At 46.4% G+C, this 18,471-nt stretch overlaps 1 protein-coding gene across 7 annotated transcripts in view; it reads left to right on the top strand.

The window, feature by feature from the left end:
- The window catches only part of Smad1 (SMAD family member 1), a 60,516-nt gene that overhangs the window by 22,478 nt on the left and 19,567 nt on the right, over positions 1 to 18,471 (top strand). For 3 of the 7 annotated variants that reach the window (XM_021169555.2, XM_029480553.1, XM_021169558.2), the window contains exon 2: positions 3,994 to 4,573. In XM_021169555.2, the coding sequence (XP_021025214.1) occupies positions 4,174 to 4,573 (400 nt within the window). In that variant the 5' untranslated portion in view covers positions 3,994 to 4,173. Of the gene's footprint in view, positions 1 to 235; positions 406 to 479; positions 503 to 3,813; positions 3,866 to 3,885; positions 3,906 to 3,993; positions 4,574 to 18,471 lie in introns of those variants that run through there. The other 4 variants (XM_021169557.2, XM_029480552.1, XM_021169556.2 and 1 more) reach the window with 4 other exon arrangements.

The raw sequence follows: 18,471 nt of genomic DNA, 5'->3' as shown, positions 1-18,471 counted from the left end.
TGACACAAAGCAAATCACGCAGCAATTAAAAGTATTTAAATCTGGAACAGAACTCCGGGTTCTGCAAGAAAATCCCCAGCTCGGAATGCTGAACTATCTCTCCTGCCTCCTCTTACCCATTTGTGACTGTGTCTCCTGAATATGTGTGTGTGTGTGTGTGTGTGTGTGTGTGTGATGTACCTGTGTGTATTGTTTGATTAGCAAATATTCACATAATGACGTTTCAAAGACTGATTGGAGCATATGGGGAAGTGGGCGACATCTTCTGTAAACCCTGGCTGCTGTTCACTGTTGGCAGACTCACAAATCGTCCGCTCTCTGTTGCCCACTTGCTCTGCTCAGTGTTCTCTAAGCAGGGTTTCTGAACAGAGGTTCGGGGCTGATAACAGTCGACACTGTGGATGTGTGCGTTGCTGTTTTCCAGTGATAAGTAATTCTATGATGAATATCTTGGTGTGAATTATTTTCCCCCTTTTCAGTTTAGAATATTGTTTCTCTACAGGTAAGTCTAAGCTTGTGATGAGGCGACAGGGTCGGGTGCAGTGTTCCTCATTGGGGTTTTTTGTTGTTGTTGTTTTTGGTCAGTGTGAAATGTCTGTGTTTGCACAGGAGGGAAGGAAATCTCTGTGTGCTGACTCATGTTTTTATGTTGCGCTTTAAACTGATAAGGCCAGTTAGCTTCTGATATAAACTAAGGCAGGAAGTACAAAAAGGGACAGAAGGAAACCCTTCTCGTCGTCTGGCCGAGTGTATAAAGCTCACTTTGGAGTGTGAGGTAGATCGCCTGGAAATCTCCTGTCTGTATTTTTTATGGCTGCCATGCTCATATTCCAAGGCTTGTGGTCTTTTTGGTTTAATTATTGTGAGCACCGTTCAGACCATGACTGCCCAGGTAAACACCGTTGTTCCCAGTGTGGTGTCTGCAGAAACCCTACTTTCTTGAAGGTACTGTGCTGCCTTCCCTGTGTTCCTGAATCACACAGTCAGGCTTCACTTCAACCTCCCGCTAAGATGCTGTACCGCCCTCCCCAGTCTTGCCCCTCTGGTCTTGGCTTCTGTGACTACACAACTGATCCCTAGGATTCCTCTCCCATGTCTGAGAGCAGGCAGGTTAGGACTTTTAACAGTCTGTGCAGTAGACTTAGGCAAAAGGGGTTTAGACCTTGGCTCTGCCTCTCGCAGATTGGCTTGCGAGTAGAGCCAACATTTAACTTTAAGTTCTACTTCCTCATGTCTGAAGTGAGGAAAATGGAAGTCACTTTTGTAGGAAGTGCTCTCGATGCTGTCTCTGTCTCTGCAGAAGTCTACAGTCCTTCCCAGGCTCAGGCTCCTCTTTGGAAAACTTCCTGGAAATCCTGGAGTTAATTCTTCGCCCCTTTTTGTCTTTACTGTTTGACTTTATCTATTCAAGCTTAAGCCTGAGTAGCCAGTGATGCCCCAAGATCGAGACTGATAGTTGGGGTGCGTCCAGCTGTGCAGCATCCTTCTGCTGCACCCGAGAAGGGAGAGGACTGTGGAGAGTTTAGTGGGGGCTTTATTGCCATGCCTGACCCCCTCCCAGAGCCCACACCTCCTAATACTGTACTGTACAATTTAAGACTATGGGACACACACAAGCATCAGCCTGTACTCCGGCTTCTGCCTGTTTGACGACAGTCACCACTTCCTGTTAGTTACCCTTGGTACTGTGTCAGCATTCCTTCTGCCAGAGGCCAGGGAGCGCTGAGGAGGCCTCCGTGCAGTCCTGTGGGGCTGGCATTGGGTTAGCCATCTGCTCCATGGACTAACTTGGATGTCTTCACCTCATTCTTCCTGGGAGCTTTCAGGGTATTGGTCCCTGCCTCTGCCCTCCAGTCTAGCTCAGTTCCAGGTATGCATGGTAGCTGTTTTGAGAGGAATAAAGATCCAGAGTGGTGATTCTCAGGTACCCCGTGCACCCCAACACACTCATTTTGTATGGTAAACCCTCATCAGAAAAGAACCCTAAGGTAACTTTGAGATAAATAATCCTTCTTATTTGAAAGTCAGTTATGAAAATATTAAAATTATTATAATATAAAATATTAGCTATTATATATTAATTGTTAATATTATAATCATATAAAAATATTAGCTATTGGGTGAGGGTAAAGAAAAGGGCTGGGAAAATTCAAGGCCTCTTTAGTTGGCTGCTGGAGGCCCAGAAAGGAGTAGTCTTTACAGTTCTGAAACAAAACATCCCCCACCCCCCCAACCCCCCACCCCCGGAGTTTTCCTGAACAGTGAATTTTCCGTATCAATAGGTTCTGGCTAACCAAGGGTGACTTCTGATAATGGCTAGGCTTTGTTTTCTTTCTCCTTCCCTGCTAAATGAAAATGTCAGGATAACTGGTAAATGTGGGTGTCTCCCTAGAAAGGAGAAGTAGATCTCTCTTGCCTGATGGCAAGCTGTTGCTCTTTCAGGGACTTGGGAACGTAGAATCTTTTCTTCATCTTTGTCTAAGTTCTTCCTGGAGCCAAGTCTCTCATCAGACATTTACAGAGAAGCTGTCCACTGCCAGGTACCACGCTCCACAGATGGAGCGGACAGGTCACTTACTCTAGGAATGAAGATGGAAATGCAGATTATCCCAGTTAGCTGTGGTGACCATCTGTGAGGATCAGGAAGATTTCCCCCAATCTGTTCCTGTTACTGCTTATTTGTGATTTTTCTATTTTTATAGTTTTCTCTAGTATACTTTAAGAAATAATTTCTAGATTGCTTGTATTTTTCTTTGAGCTTAAATCACTGTCCACCTCCCCATGTTGGGTACAAAGAACATAGGTTTCTGGTTTTTCCCCCCTCTTCCAGTAAGTGCACTTTAGCTATAAATTTCCATGTGATTATGGCTTGCCACATCTTACTATTTTTGATATCATATATTTATAATCATTCAGTTAAAATATTTCATCTCTACTGTAGTTTCTCCTTTGACTCATAGTTAAAACCTGGTTGTTTCCAATAACAATATTATTGTTGATTTCTTAGCTATCCTAAGACTGAGGGATCTTACTGCCGTTTATTATGCGTGGTTGTGTGCACATGTTGCAGACATCAAGAGTTGTCCGCCTTGGTTGTTTTGTTTATTCATTATCGGGACAGAGTCTCCCTGACCTGAGCTTGCCAACTGGCAAGGTGAGTTCAGAGACTCACCTGTGCCCTCTCTGAGTGGGGTGACAAGCAGAGTGTGCTCAGAGTGTGGACTCTGAGAATGGAGCTCAGGCACTTGAGCTTAGAAGGAAGGAAGGCGCTTTAGTCACCAGTGGGATCCTCCACCCTCAGCAGCTTATGCGCCAAAGATTTCTTCTCCTTTTTCACATGTTGGTTTTGCATATCAATTTGGTAATTTTACACTTTAGTCTTCTGTATCTGTCAGCTCTTGGGTATCAGTTAATCGTCAGTCTCCCACCAGGAGTGTCAGTTGCTGGAGTTTTGATTCTTTGCAATTTTGTGCCTGATATCTGTTGAGACTTGTCGCTTTCGTTTACATATGAGGTGGTGATATGCAAATTGCCCGAGTGAGTGGATCTTTGTGCCCGAAACCCTCACATGACCTTTGTCCAGGGCTTGGGTGCTGCTGCGAACACTCTCTTCTCTTCCTCTTGTAAAACTGCCAATCCTGCTGCCTCAAGGCCCCACCCACCCTTATAATCTAATTTAACCCCAGTGAGTTCCTCAGAGGCTCCAAGCCCAAATACAGTCGAGCAGAGTGGGCACTACGCCTTTAACGTATGCATTTTAGGAGAACGGAGCCCAGTTCCTGGCGTCATAGAACACAAATGTTCATGATCTCAGCATGGGCTTGCATCTCTCTAATGAAGTCACTGAATTGTGAGGCTGAACAGTGTAAGCCAAGCATAGACTACCTGTACAGAGACAGACTTAGGTAGTTAGTACCAGACACATATTAATTAGCTAATTGTGACACAGTTAGAGCTAATTTTAAAGTCAGCTTCTTGTCTTTTCTTTTGCAGGCGCTAACTGGGATCCTCGCTGGAACAGGAGGAACAGTATTTTCTACCTTTCCAAACCGCACACCAAGAAGCTAAGGAGAATCTATGTAAATACACTGAGACCTCTGTTGGCTTTGCGCCCAACACCCCGGAGCTGGCACCTCACCTGTCTGAGGAGCGTGTAGAACTACACCAGTCGCTATGAATGTGACCAGCTTGTTTTCATTCACAAGTCCAGCTGTGAAGAGACTCCTTGGGTGGAAACAGGGCGATGAAGAAGAGAAATGGGCAGAGAAAGCTGTGGATGCTTTGGTGAAGAAACTGAAGAAGAAGAAAGGGGCCATGGAAGAGCTGGAGAAGGCCCTGAGCTGCCCTGGACAGCCGAGTAACTGCGTCACCATTCCTCGCTCCCTGGATGGCAGGTTGCAGGTGTCCCACCGGAAGGGACTACCTCATGTCATTTATTGCCGTGTGTGGCGCTGGCCCGACCTCCAGAGCCACCATGAACTGAAGCCTCTGGAATGCTGTGAGTTCCCATTTGGTTCCAAGCAGAAGGAGGTCTGCATCAACCCCTACCACTATAAGCGAGTGGAGAGCCCGGGTGAGTGACAGAGCGCCCAGTGGGCCCCTTGAGTCCCACTGAGATCAAAACAAAAGCACCTTTCTGTTTGGGGTTGTAATTCCAAAATATCTGGGGGGGGGGGGGATTCTGTATGTATTTGTACCTGTGTGTGCAAAAGAGAAAGAACGCAGGCATGCTCAGATGTCCGTCAGCCTTCCCTCGCTGTAACAAGCACCTGTAGCAATCACTGTGTTGAGAGAAAAGCTTCATCTTGGTCATGAGTTTGAAGGCTTCAGTCCTTGGTCCCATCAGGCCTGTACTCTCTGACATCCTGGGGTGGAATGAGTGGTGGAGCAGAGCTCATTCTAAAGAGGAAGGAGCTTGAACCCCACTCTCCCCCTCAGTGCCTGGGATATTACTCATGAGGCTTTGGGGACAAGCCTTCAGCACTTGAACATTTTAGGAGTGCTTTCCAGGCCCAAATTTTAACAGCCCTGAGTATTTCGTGCATGCATAAGCTCCCTTCTCTCTAAGTGAGAGAAGGGAACAGGTTCTGAAAATTCTTCCTTAGGAACAGGTTCTGAAAATTGGATTTTGTGTGTGAATTTGCTTTGAATGGTGCACATTGGTTTTGCATTTCTCTCTGCAAGTTTAGCTTGCAGTGCATCAAGAGAAGACACCAGAAGCATAGGTGCTTGCCCTGTGCTCACAGGAAGGGTATCACGGTGGGGTGGGGGTGGGGGAGCAAGGTGCAGCCGTGACCAGAGCCAGGTCATGTCTCCCGGCAATGCCTTTTGTCATCCGTGTGGAAGTGTGCTGCGGTGTGTTCCCTGCAGCTCTGTTCTGTGCAAGGATTTGATGCTGTTTGCGTTACAAGAATCTCTGTCATGTCAGATATGGCACTGGGGTATGGTGAAAGTTGTATGGTCAGGATTCCGAACTCATATACAGAATCAGCTACAGTTAAAAATGATCAGCAGAGGAACTCTGTCTGTATTGAGTAAGCTAACCCTTCCTGGTACTTTCTCTTTCAGTTTTGGTGGTTGAAAAAGTCAGTGCACTCCATTGCTTCTAGGGCTCAGAACTCAGGGCTCAGAACTCAGGGCTCAGCTGGGCTTCCTCTTCTACCACAGGCTTCTAAGGAGGTTGGACAGCCACCTTGTAGAGATCAGGGCAGTACTTGGGCCTGGTGCTGCTGGAGGGTGACCTGCAAGCTCTTGGTGCTGTCAGTCCTCATATAGGCTGGCTTGCACTGGTGAGCCCAGCTCTTTGACCACACAGCGTCACCTCAGCAATGGGCTCCATTCTCAGAGTCTTGGGAGTAAATCAGCCCCATTATACTGGAAGGAGATTGGGGTCTTCCGATGATGAGGCTGGGTGCTGCACAGCTGTTCAGTTGTCTTGATCAGGAGCCATTGCAGACAGAGGAGGACAGAGCCCCTCTTACTCTCTGAACAACCAAGTGACCATCTTCATGGCATTCATACCATGTCAGGCATCGTAAGTGATTTGGGGGTGATTTGACATGTAGGGCAGATGATACAGTTTCCACATTACACAAGGGACTTGAGGGTATGAGAGGGAGTGCCTATGTGGTACCAGTCTCCCGTGGATACAAACCTCTACATCTTTAATTTATATAGTTTTGCCCCTGAGTTTGAGTCTACACTGGACAGGTGGATCAACTGGCACGTGGTTCTGTATCGAAGCCTTGAGATGCTTCGCTGTCATCCGCAGAAGGATTGTGTGAATGGACTTCCTCACTTAACTGGTGGTTTATGGCATCAAAATTATGTGGCTCCCCTCCCTGTTCCTGCTCCTGGGATGGCCAGGTCATCTCCTTCTCTTACAGGAACTTCAGACGCCAGGGAAAGAGGAGTTGTTTCAGTGAGTGCAGACCTACAGTGACGTGTTTCTCTCTTAAGGCATTTTGTATTTTTGTGCAGTATTTAAGTCACGAGAAAGTAAAGGCCAGGAATAATTGGCAAGCACTTTTGTGTCCACCACCTAGTTTAAGGAAAGAGAGCATATAAGGTTAAACGAGGTGTGATAGTGTACCCTGTTAGTCACCGCCATTCGGAATCGCACATTTATCTCCGTGCATATTTTATATTAACACAACGATCCATAGGAACACATATCACTTTGTGTATTTTAAAATATTCTACAATGACATTAGATTTTCCTGGAACTGATTGTTGTGTTCAATCCATAGGGTGTTGCGTGCTTCTAGAACGTATGTTTTTAGGATTACCTTGTCTAGTGCTATGACGGGCCTTCTCCTCTGCTGGAATTTCATTTGAGAAGGACGGATAACATTAGGCCCATCACATAGTATTACCTAGCTCTCTTAAGTGTTTTCCATACCCTTCTTACATACCTTCTGGCTTTCTTCCCAGGTGCCTTTCTTATTGGACCCTTTGAAAATGGCACTGCTGTTCTGGGCTAGGACTACATTTTCTCCTTTCCCTGGCCTTGCTGGGTTCTTATTAGCTCTGCAATTCTTTACTCTTTGTCAAACCAGATGGGATGTGGGGTTTTGTTTTGGTTTATTTTTAGGAACATCTCAGATACAGACACATGGTTTTCTTTTAGCCAGAAACCGAAATGGAGATGGGATTCTCGGCGAGTAAAAAGTATCGTGCAGATATTATATACAAATTAGATTCTGGGTACATGTGTTTCGGTGGTCATGGCCCACAGGGAAACTTTTAATGTCAGGTAAGTAAGGAAAAGGAGCCTCTGAGTCAAGAGACTTCCGTGTCAGACATCTGGAAAGCAGAGGGGTTTGGGCACGGGAAGTGCTCTCACACCTAAGGGATTGTTAAGAACACCCCACTCTCACTCATGGTGCCAGCTAGCCAACATTTTGTCCTGCTCTGCTGCATCCCCCGCCCCGTATGTAAACTGCTTACGACAACTGTGTAGCCCCTGCAGCTGAGGTCCACTGAGAAGTGGCCATGATCGAAAGGACCTCTTTCCCTTTGCTCTTTAGTAGCGCCCTGTGGGTTCTGGCTTCTGCCTCCTTTCCCACTTCTTTCCCACTTTCTTCATGGCTGTGTACTTGTGTTCTATGTGGGCACTCGGTGCCTTTCCACCTGTTCATAACTCCTTCCTCCTCCCTCCTGGGCCAGCTCGCTTCTCTTTCTCTTCCATATCTAATCTTGCAGAGGTCTGTTTAGGTGGGACTCTTCTTTAATTCTGCTGTTTTTGTGCCCCAGAGAGATTATGCTTTTCCCATAGCAACCCGAGCTTCTTCATAATAAACTTCACAGCCAGTACTGTTCAGCTGAGCTCCGTGAGTAAACAAAGTGTTAGGTGGGCACTGTGCTGGTGTCTCACAGTGACACTGATCATTGTTGGTCACTGAATACGCTGTGACTATCTTATTCATATGGACATCTGTCTTTCTAGAGGTGGGTTTTCCATTTGTCTGCAGCCTTTGAAAACCATCTTCCTCTCAGGTCCTTTCCTTCCTGGTGTTAAGATTAAAAAGGGAAACTATTTCTGGCCAACTCTAGTTACTTAGTAACTTGCTCTAACATAAAGGGTTGATGAGGAGGTGGAAGGCTGGCCAAGTATGAGTCTGGGTTTCCTATCCTTTCTCTTCTTCAGCCAAGAATGTTGCCAGCCACTCACAGGGCACTTCTGGAAACCCCTTGAGGGTAAGGAAAAGATGTATTTGATTTAAATAGACCAGGGGTTTCCTTTCAGTTTTCATAGTGTGAAGTGGTGTTGTGCCCCCGTAGAGTGCATGTATGTGATCACATGACAGCTGTGCACTGCTGGCACTCAGGGTTGAGATTCATGCTAAGGTCACTGAACCGCTGGTTAGGTGCCAGGCTAGTCAAGCCCCACAGCCCTTCTAGGTTCTCCCATCCGTAAGGTGCAGGTGAGTTGGTCTTTACGGCATTGAGCATTTGGGGCCTTTCTTGTTCTGATACTTGCTCGTTCTAAATCTTTCCTTCAGATAGTCAATTGATTGATTGACTTCTGAGAAACAATTGATTTCTCTTCAAAATCTGGTCAGGCAGATTTTGTCATTGCTCATTTGAGTATCTTCATTTTCTATTTCTTTGCCCCAAAGCAATGTCATCAGTTTAAGTCATTACAGTTTTTCTTTAACCTGGGCCGTGCCATCTTGTTACACACCCCAGCACTCTGGGAAACGTTGCCTCTTGTGCTCACCGGAGCCCCAGAGATGCTTCCTTCTGTGGAATGGTCATGCCCTGGCCACCATTGAAACATGCGTCTCTCCAGAAGGCCTTTGGAGTCCCTTCCTCCCCCGCCACCTCGCACGCGTGTAGACACTTGCAGGAAGCAGTTCTCAGAGCTCCCGACACTATGACCCAGCTGCTGACGTCGCAGTCCAACTGTTTGCTTGGACTTTACTAGCCTTCAGAGTGGAGGCTGCTTATTAGTGGTTGGATTAAATATTGCTTCTCTTTTTCTTTTCCCAAAGTAAATGCTGACCAAGGCTGAGTAAGTCACCTAATTGTGGCATTGAGAGGACCATTCAGCTGCTGTCCACTGCTCCCAAAGTGCCTTAATGGGGGTTTCCTGTCCTGTCCACTGACTCTCTCTCTCTGTCTCTCTCTGTCTCTCTCTGTCTCTCTCTGTCTCTCTCTGTCTCTGTCTCTGTCTCTCTCTCTCTCTCTCTCTCTCTGTTTCTCTCTCTCTCTGTGTCATGTTCATAAAAAATATTTTTGCACTTTGAACTTCACCATGGAAGCCCTTATCAAACTCAGGTTTAAAATTCTGAGATTTTTGTCAAGTGTGCCAGTACATTCCTATAATCCCAACACTCAGGGGGCTGAGGAGAAAGATTGTTTGGGGCCACACGCCAGACTTTGTTTCATAAGACACTGTCCCCTAAACAAATAAAGTTTGAGATTTCCATTAACAATGGAAATGGAAATCTTAGCTTAGTTGGCAGCCTAGTTGCTGCTGGCTGCTTAAAATTGAAATACACTGAAAATCTTCCTTCCCTGTTGGCTGAATATGGGCTTCAGCTCCAGCCATTCTGTTCATCCTGGAAGAAAATGTTTTAAATGTTATAGAACTGAAGAAAGGTTCATTATTGCCCAGCAGGAACAGGGCAGGGGAAGGAGATACTGAGGAAAGAGGCGAGCTGTGTGGGTCCTGAGGATGCTGGAGATGTTCTACATTTAACAGTTCTGACAATAGACTCTGTTGGTGGCATAAAGCTGTATATGAAACTGTAATGATCTCAACTGAAATAGCGTTCTGTGGATAAGTGTCAGTTGGTCTCACAACTCAGTCACCCAGTGCTCTGCCCTCAGACAGCCAGGGACCCTGTCGGATGGTGCAGAACTGCCTCCATTTAGTCACAATGGAGCCTGATTTTGATTCTTTCCTGGGCTCAAGATGTGCTACCCCAGTGCTGGCAATGGTGGGGGCAGCGGTGGGTGGCAGTTCCAGTCACACGCCAGCTATTGAAACCCCAGGGTGGAGGCTGCAGTGGGCAGCAGTCACACACCAGCTAACCAGGAAACCGCAGGGTGCCGCCCAGGTGAGGGGAGCTTTAGGGTTAGGTAGGTTAGGCAAGAGTCCATTTCCAACTTGGAGTATTTTGACTCAGAGTTAAATCTCTCTGCATCTGGGCAACAGCCAAGCTTGCTGGGTGGGGGGCCAGTATTGGCGTTATCTGAAGGCTTTAAGGTTGTAAGTTAGAGACCAAGATGTGTTCATAACAAAGATTTTGAAGATTGGAGATAAATTAACTATACTAACAAAAGAAATGAAAACAAGGCAGCATGTGCTGTGTTCCAGGACATCTACATTTCTCTTCCTTCTTACATTTATAATAAACACAGGAGTCTACAGGAACTATGCCCACCAGAAGACTGGCATATAATTATAGCAGCATATGCTAAATTCAGTGACAGGTGTGGATGAGGATGAACTTAGCTCATAAACCTCGGAATAGCACCGGCAAGACTTCCTTACTTGAGACACCTGCACACTGTTCCTACTAACCCTGGCTGTGGTGCAGTGCAGAGATGTCCGTGTATGGCCACTATCTCAGAGATCTCTTTTTATGTGGATGTGTGCATTTGGAGGTCAGCCAGTCTTGGTTGTCATTCTCAGGAACACAGTCCACTTCTTTGCAACAGAGCCTTTCACCAAGGTTTATGGTCACCAGGCTTGACTCTCTTGGCCTGAGAGTTTCAGGGCTACTTCTGTCTTTGCCTACCTACCCAGTTTGGGAGCCTGGGGAATTTTAAGTGTGAGTCATTGTGCCTGGATGAATTCTGGAGTTGGAATAAGTTCTTCATGCTTGCAAGCTAAGCACTTTACCAACAGAGCCATCCCCAAGCCTAAGAAGAGGATGTGAAGGGTTCTCTTATGTTGTAGAGGGGCACAGAGTCAGCACATGCTGCTGTACCCACGCAGAGGCCAGAGGATGACGGCTCGGGAGTTGGCTTCCTCCTTGCACCACATTTTTGAGGTAGGGTCTTTCTTATTGTTTCTGCAGCTGAAACACACAGGGCGCTTTGTTCTGTTTCTTCTTTAATGCCAGATGTAGTGGCCCACACCTGTAATCCCAGGAATAGGAAAGCAAGGGGAATCAGGCAGGACACAGCAGCAGGACAGAGAGACTGCCTTAAACCTGAGGCTGTCTGATGAAGAAAGTCCTTTCAACAGAAGCAGACTGTAAACTACGCTTGTGATAGGTCAGACATCCAGAGACTGCACATGGAGTACCAGTGAGATAGGCTCGGCCCACAGGGGGCTGGTAGAGTGGGGTTCCTTAGGAATTCAGGACAGGAAAGGCCATGTGAGGAAGATACCAGTTTCCTTCAGTAATGCTGTGAGATCCTGATGGGGACAATGGGGCTAGGCTTCACCCGCCTTGGGCAGTTTGGCCCTGAGCCACTTACAGACCTGCGGGGGAAGCTGATGGTTGCGATGGTCCATCTGTCCAAGGTTGTTGTGAAGATCATAATAGTCACAGCGTATGAAGAGACCTCCATACTAGTGCATACTTGAAAATGATGTGATCTACAAGATAAAGAAGGTCGCTGCTTTCCTCCATATCTCCCATAGAGTAAAATGAAACCTGCAAAGGAAGCAAGTCTTCACAAAGCGATTAGTTCCAGAAAACCTGTGGCAGTCACTACATTAAAATGGTGACGGTGAATCACGGCAGCCAGTGTTTGTCCTGGGCTCCATATTTACTGCCACACATGCATTCTCACTCACTTCTGACCTAAGAAGCAGGTGCCAAGGGCTGGGGAGATGTAGAGCCAGAGTAATGTACAGCTTGAAACTGGAGATCTAGGATCCAAGTTCAAATCCCCTGCTTCCCAAGAACCAGGGAGCAGTTGGTTTTCTCCTTAACAGAGGAGCCAGACATCCAGAAGTATAAGTATTAGGGCATGTGTCCTAAGATGCACATGGCAGCCTGCCTGTGGCCTGGGCTGAGTTGGGAGCATCTGTGCCATGCCCTGACGGGAGCACCCGAGCCCGTGCCCTGTGTGTTTAGGAAGTTCTGTTTACATTTATTTCCCATCCAGCAGTGATCAACCTTAGAAAACCAGAGTCTCGCTTGACAGAACATATTTGTTGGGATCCACTTTGAACTCAGAATAAGCTAAACACGATTAATTGAACTATGATTGTTAGTTAAACAAGGCGGCTTGGAGGTCATTGTCGACAGAGCAGTGGATTGTTAGGTACCTGAGCCAACTGCTCAGAAACTTCCTTAAGACCGCGGTGGTCCAGCTCGAACCCTGATCCCACTAGACATTAGCTATCTAACCATAGGTGAGCTCACGTCTTAGGTAAGTTACTCACTCAGTCTTCTGCATCTCCATTTCCACTTTATCTTAAGATGCATTCCCATCAGTTTTAATGTCCTGTGTGATGTCTGTCTGCATGTGCGTATGTGCACGTGAGTGCAGATTTCTTGTAGGCCAGATGCATGGGATCCCCTCTGGATGAGCCGCCGGATGTGGGTGTTGGGAGCCAAACTCCAGTCCTTTGTAAGGCCCGCTTGAATACACTCTTAACCTGCCAAGCCAGTGCTCCAGCACCTCCGATTCTTCATTGGGCAGGCATGACTTAGGATAAGGTATTAGAGCGTGACTCTAACACTTGATACAGCCATCAGCATGTGTAAGTGACGTCTGTCTCAGGGAAGTACCGTTGTTCCAGCTCTACGATTGAAAGGAAAGAAGGTTTTAAGAATCTCTCCTGTTTCTTGTCTATTGAAGAGTTAAACAAAACCCTATGGTTGGAAAGCTAAAGCAGTATTGTTCTCTCATGCATTGCCAACAGTGGTTTTTGTTTTTAACTCCTGGTGTGATAATTTTAGCTTATACTCTGAGGTTATCCTCTACCCTAGAAGACTTCTGTACTCTCTTAGAACCTCATGCTTCCCTCTGTGGAAGTGAAGCAAATAAATGTTTAGCAAAGGAAAGGAAACTGGGCAAAGAGAAAAAGCGGGGGTGGGATCGGCTGATGGGGACACCAGCGTGGAAGTCCCAGCAAGAGCGTGTGCTGCCTAAGTTCATGCAGTGGGGACCCTGGGCCGCCTTGAGTGACAACACATGTTTTTTCCATGACACCATGCAGCTTGGCCAAAGAAACAACTGTTTTATTTTGTTGTGTTGTGTTGTGTTTGTTTGTTTGTTTTGCACATTTGTCAGTGTGTGTGGCGGTCTGAGAGTAACTGGCAGGAGCCCATTCTTTTCCTTCTACTATTTGGAGTCCAGGAACCAAACAGGTCCTCAGGCTTAGCAACAAGCATCTTTACTTGGTTTCTCCGGCCCCTAGACACTGCTTTATTGTGAGCAGTCTAAGGCCAACCTGGCTGTTCCCGTAGCATACTGGTTTGAGTCTGTATTTTACCTAAGACTCAGAGCTGCCACTGTATGGGGTCTTAGAAATGCCAGGAGTCATTGCTAGGTATTTGACACAAGTGAGAAATTTGAGGTTTGGTTTCCATAGCTAGAGACATGGAACAAGAAACCCATGTCCTATACCCAAAGCTCAGTGACCCAGGCTGAGTCCACCCAAGGGTCCGGGTTCTGGTTGACGTCACAGGGATAATGTTCACAATCTGCTGTTAAGTCAGGAGCAGACTTTGGAAAGACTGCTCTATACTATACTAAACAGGGCAGGAACTATAATATAACTCTCAAGTGTATTAATTGAAAACACATGAAGGACTTTTTTGTATGTCAGACTCTGGGCAATACAAAAGAAGGAACAACAACAGTTCCACCCTCAAGGGCATGACACTCTACCAGATGAGGAAGTCAGGTGAGAGCTAAAACATAGCCGTTACCATAGTAAAGCCTTTTACAGCCACCATGGAGCACAGGAAGGAGGCGTTCCTGCTTGCGTGGACAGGGAGCAGGGAGGGCGTCTATGAGAGACAAGGAGACAGAGACCACAGAAGCCCAGGGTAGCCAGGTGGGAAGGGAGGGCTTCCCCCAGAGACAGGTCAGAAGAGGGACCTCAGTCCAGGCTGCAGTCATAGCCAGCATATGTGGCAAAGTCTCACAGAAATGCATTTCTCAGGAACCATCAGTGGTGGACCAGAAATTACTGGCTCACATTTGCCAGGAAGTTGAGTTATATTTAGGCTATTTTTGAAGTAAACTGAATGTTTGGCTTTTATTTAAAAAAAAAAAAAAAAAGTTGATACTAGTATTGAATAAAATTCATTTCTCTACCCGTGTTCAAATTGTATTTGCGATTTTTTTCTTCTATGAACATACTGTATACTTCTTCGGAGTAATTGCTACATTCCTACAAGGTAAACACTACAGTATCCTCCTTAGGTAAAACAGTCTGTTGAAAATATGATTCTCCAACCAACCACCTAAGCATGGGGGTGGGAAGACGGCTTAGTCAAGGGTTTACTGTGTCTGGTCCTCAGCACACACAGGAAAAAACCTGGCATGGCGGCCCATGGTTGCAATCCCAGTTCTGGGGGAAAGAGACAGGGCAGTTATGGGGGCTCGACGGCCAAGCCAGTCTAGCCAAAACACTGAACAGGTTTTGTGAAAGAGCCTGTCTCAAGAAATAAAGGTGACAAACAATTGAGGAAGAGAACCTAGTGTCTGTCTGTCTGTCTCTGTCTTTCTCTCACACATACATACACTCTACCCCCGCCCTCCTTCTCTCTCTCTATCTATCTCTATCTCTGTCATATATATACACACACCACCACCACCACTACCCTCTTTCTCTTACACACATGTGTACATATAAACCACACATACCACATACTCACTCTCTCTCTCTCTCTCTCTCTCTCTCTCTCTCTCTCTCTCTCTCTCTCACACACACACATACACACACAGACACACAGACACACACGTGCATGCAAGCGCACACACACCCATCGCATGCACCCCGTGACTTTCACAATCTCCTCTGTTTTGTAGGACTAAGTAGTAAAGCCTGGTGGCTGTGATCATTCTTTCACTCAAGCCTTGGCCCCTCTTTCTTCAGGTGCTAGATTCAGGATGAGTTACTTAGCTAGGCTGAGCCTGCTTCCCTGGAGATTACAGTTGTAAGAATCAACATGGAGACACCCTGTGGTGGAGCTGCGTCCTCCAGTTGACTTTTATAACCACAACTCAGGAGGCCTTATCTAATATTTCAAGCCCTGCCCACCCTCAGCTCACCACCAGTGAGCAAACAAAAAGGTAAAGGGTTTTTAGCTGTTGTTTATTGCTGTTAAAATTTAACCTTGGTTAAGATTCGGAGAACCATTTCTTCGGTTTCCGAGGCATATCTTGAAGTAAGGGATTTAGTTTTATAAACAAACATACTATTACCTTGAAAGCCGTCTTACCTCCCTCCCCCCCCCCACACCACCACACACACACCTCTTTACATGGATGATTTCTGCTCACAAGGTCACCCAGTACACTCTTACCAGGGACATCTGTCTTAAGTGGCTGCTGAGGCGACTTGCCCTTTTGGTAAAGGTGTTACTGTAAGACTGGCTGCTCTCAGAGAACCCCAGTGAGATGTCCTGAGGTCTCGCCTGAACAGAGCTTTGCACACTGCAGTGCTAGCATTAGGTGTACACAAAGTTATTGCAGAAGACAAACAGGATTTAGGGCAGAGCTGCCTGAGGAAAGCCAGAGTGAAATCCCAACACGTTGGGTGATTTGCTCAGAGTCGAGGTGGTTGTCCTGCTGAGGTCCCTTAACCAGGGACCTCCTCTCACCCTGCAGAACCAGGCAGGAAGCATTTAGTAGCCTGATTGCCATTCTGTCTTCATGGAGAAACACAGCAAAGGGACTGGCAACCTCATCTCCAGAGCTCTCTGTGTGTTAAAGCAGAAACAAGCTGCCTTTTGGAGAACGTTTGGAGGGTCAGAGCACAGTTGAAGACTTGCCAGGTTTAGATGAGAACACATTGTCACTGACCATTTCAAGCCACGCTTGAGACTCTGGACAAAGCTCCCATCTGGGATGTGAGGGTGCTGTGCACTCTGCTGTATAATTTTAGCCGTTCTTGGTCATTTCTTTCCCATGCGCCTTGGCAACGTAGTAAAGCAGAGCCCAGTAGAAGAATCATAAACATCTCCTTGGACTGCAGCATCCTGCAGTTTCAGTCTCGGTTTGGTTGTCCTATTAGCCGGAAAAGGGATTTTACTTTTTCACGGAAGGAGATGCAGAGTTGAAAAGCAGAGTTAACAGTAGCAGGGAAAGGAAGAATTCTAACTTCTCCCTCCCGAAAGGTCAGGAAAAGATGGAAAGAGAGCGCATCCTACTTTTAAATTCTTAGAGAGCTGGAGAGATGACTCAGTGGTTAAGAGTACAAACTGCCAAGTTCAATTCCCAGAATCCACATTGGACACCTCACAACAACCTGCAACTCCAGCTTCAGGAGGCTTAATACGTCTGATTACAGAGGGCACCGGCATCATGTACATGTACAGATGTGTACACAGACTCGCACATATACACACAAAATTAAATAAAGGCTAAAATAAAGAATCTTAAAACATTTAAATAAAGATGTGGCAGAGAGTGAAATAGCTTAGTTGGTAAAGTGCTTCCGGCACTAGCCTGAGGACCCCAGCATCCAACAGCAGATTTCCCTAGGTGGCACACACACATGCACACATACATACATAAACACACACTTACATAGACAAACACACATGCTCATACATGCACACATAATCACACTCACACACATAGACACACACATAGACACACACACAGGCTTCAGGTGGTTGTCAGGTACATGCGAAAGGCTCCACTCGTCCAGGCCCCCTTTTCTGGAAGAGCACAGAGCTCAACCAGGCCTGGGCGTTCGTTACCAGAGTTCTCTGAACACACAACCTGGTTATCTTAGAGACGAAGCTTTAGTAAAACCAACCATTAAGCTTCACATCCAAGGATAAACCTCAGGGCCCAAGGGCAAAAAGAACAGATTCTGATAACGTTTAGAAAGCAAATTTGGACTCTGGCTTCTCCAAAGTATCTTATAGAAAACAGCATCTAGAACAGTTCCAAACCGAGCATGCTGTCCGTAAGTAGCAAGTTTGAGGTGCTTGGGAACTTGGAAGATACTGCATGTGTGTCCCTAAATTCATGTTGTGACCCGAACCCCAAGTACCATGGAATGTGGGTTTTAGAGACAGGGCCTTTAAGAAAAAGATAAAGTAAGATGAGGGCACTGTGGGAGGCCCTAGCATCCTTGTAAGATGGGTTAAGCTATGCAGAGATGCACCAGGATAGTAGGCCACCAGGAGCTGAGAACAGAGGCCTGGGGAGAACCCTTCATCATGGACGTTGGTCTCCATGATCACAGGAAAATGAATTTCTGTTACTACAGACACCTCTCTTTGGTATTTTATTACAGCTGTTCTGGGAAACTAATATAGGCAGTGTCTGCAGATCACAGCGCCACCATGGACTTGAGCTGACTGTCCCGTGCTTTTGCTTTTCCAGAACTGGGGATGAACCTGGGCTAGGCAGGGACTGCACCACTGAGCTATACCCAATGGCCTTTCTTCATTTTAACTACACATGCATGCAGGTGCCCTCAGAGTCCATGTGGTTGCTGGAAACTGGAAGAATGGTGCATGCTCCTAACTACTGAGCTTCTCTTTAGTTCTTATTTTGAACAGTTTCGCTAAGTTGCCCAGACTGGCCTCGAACTCATTTTGCAGCTAAAACTAGCTTTGCACTGAGTATCCATCCTCCTGCTTCCATCTCCTGCCCAGCTCTTCCTTGTTGTAAAGAAGGCACTTCAGCTCCAAGATACTTTCCTGTGCACTTGTGAATGGAATGGCCTCTCAATAAAGCATCAAGAACTTTTTTGTTTCCAAAAGGTAGGCAGAGACGTAACTAAAGCCATTTGGAAAGAGAAGCATGCACCCTGAACACCAAGAAGAAAAACCAACAGGAGCTGGGTGTCATTGAAATCCCTGGTGGTGGTACACACTTAATCCCAGCACTCTGATCACAGAGGCAGGCAGCCTCCACCAGACAACCAGAGCAGCCAGGCCAAACATGCAGGTGCTCTCTCCTTTTCTTAATAAAATGTGAAAATAAATAAACAATCAAAAACCCAAGAAATGAAATGATGGCAGGGCCACAGAGCAGAGCAGAAGGAAACGTCTGATAAATTGGCAGAACATACATAGGACGTTGTGAGAAAGATCCCCCCAGTCCCCAGAACAACGATGGACTCCCTAATCAGTGGCATTTAAGGTGGCTGGTTAAACAGTTAGAAAACGATAAAATTAAATGCATTCCTCGTACCACAAATAAAACCAGCGGCTCAGAAACCTAAAACAAATTGGGAAATTCTCCATGCCCGAGAAGGGAAGGGTATACAGGCATGAATTCTTCCATTCAGTGAGGGTATACAAGACTTTATGACTGCAGATTCAACACAGAGAGAGAGGGAGGGAGGGAGGGAGGGAG

Source organism: Mus caroli, chromosome 8, assembly GCF_900094665.2.
Source record: "Mus caroli chromosome 8, CAROLI_EIJ_v1.1, whole genome shotgun sequence".
Lineage (NCBI taxonomy): Eukaryota > Metazoa > Chordata > Mammalia > Rodentia > Muridae > Mus > Mus caroli.
The sequence above is the reverse complement of the archived record's forward strand: the minus strand, read 5'-3'. Positions and strand labels throughout refer to the sequence as shown.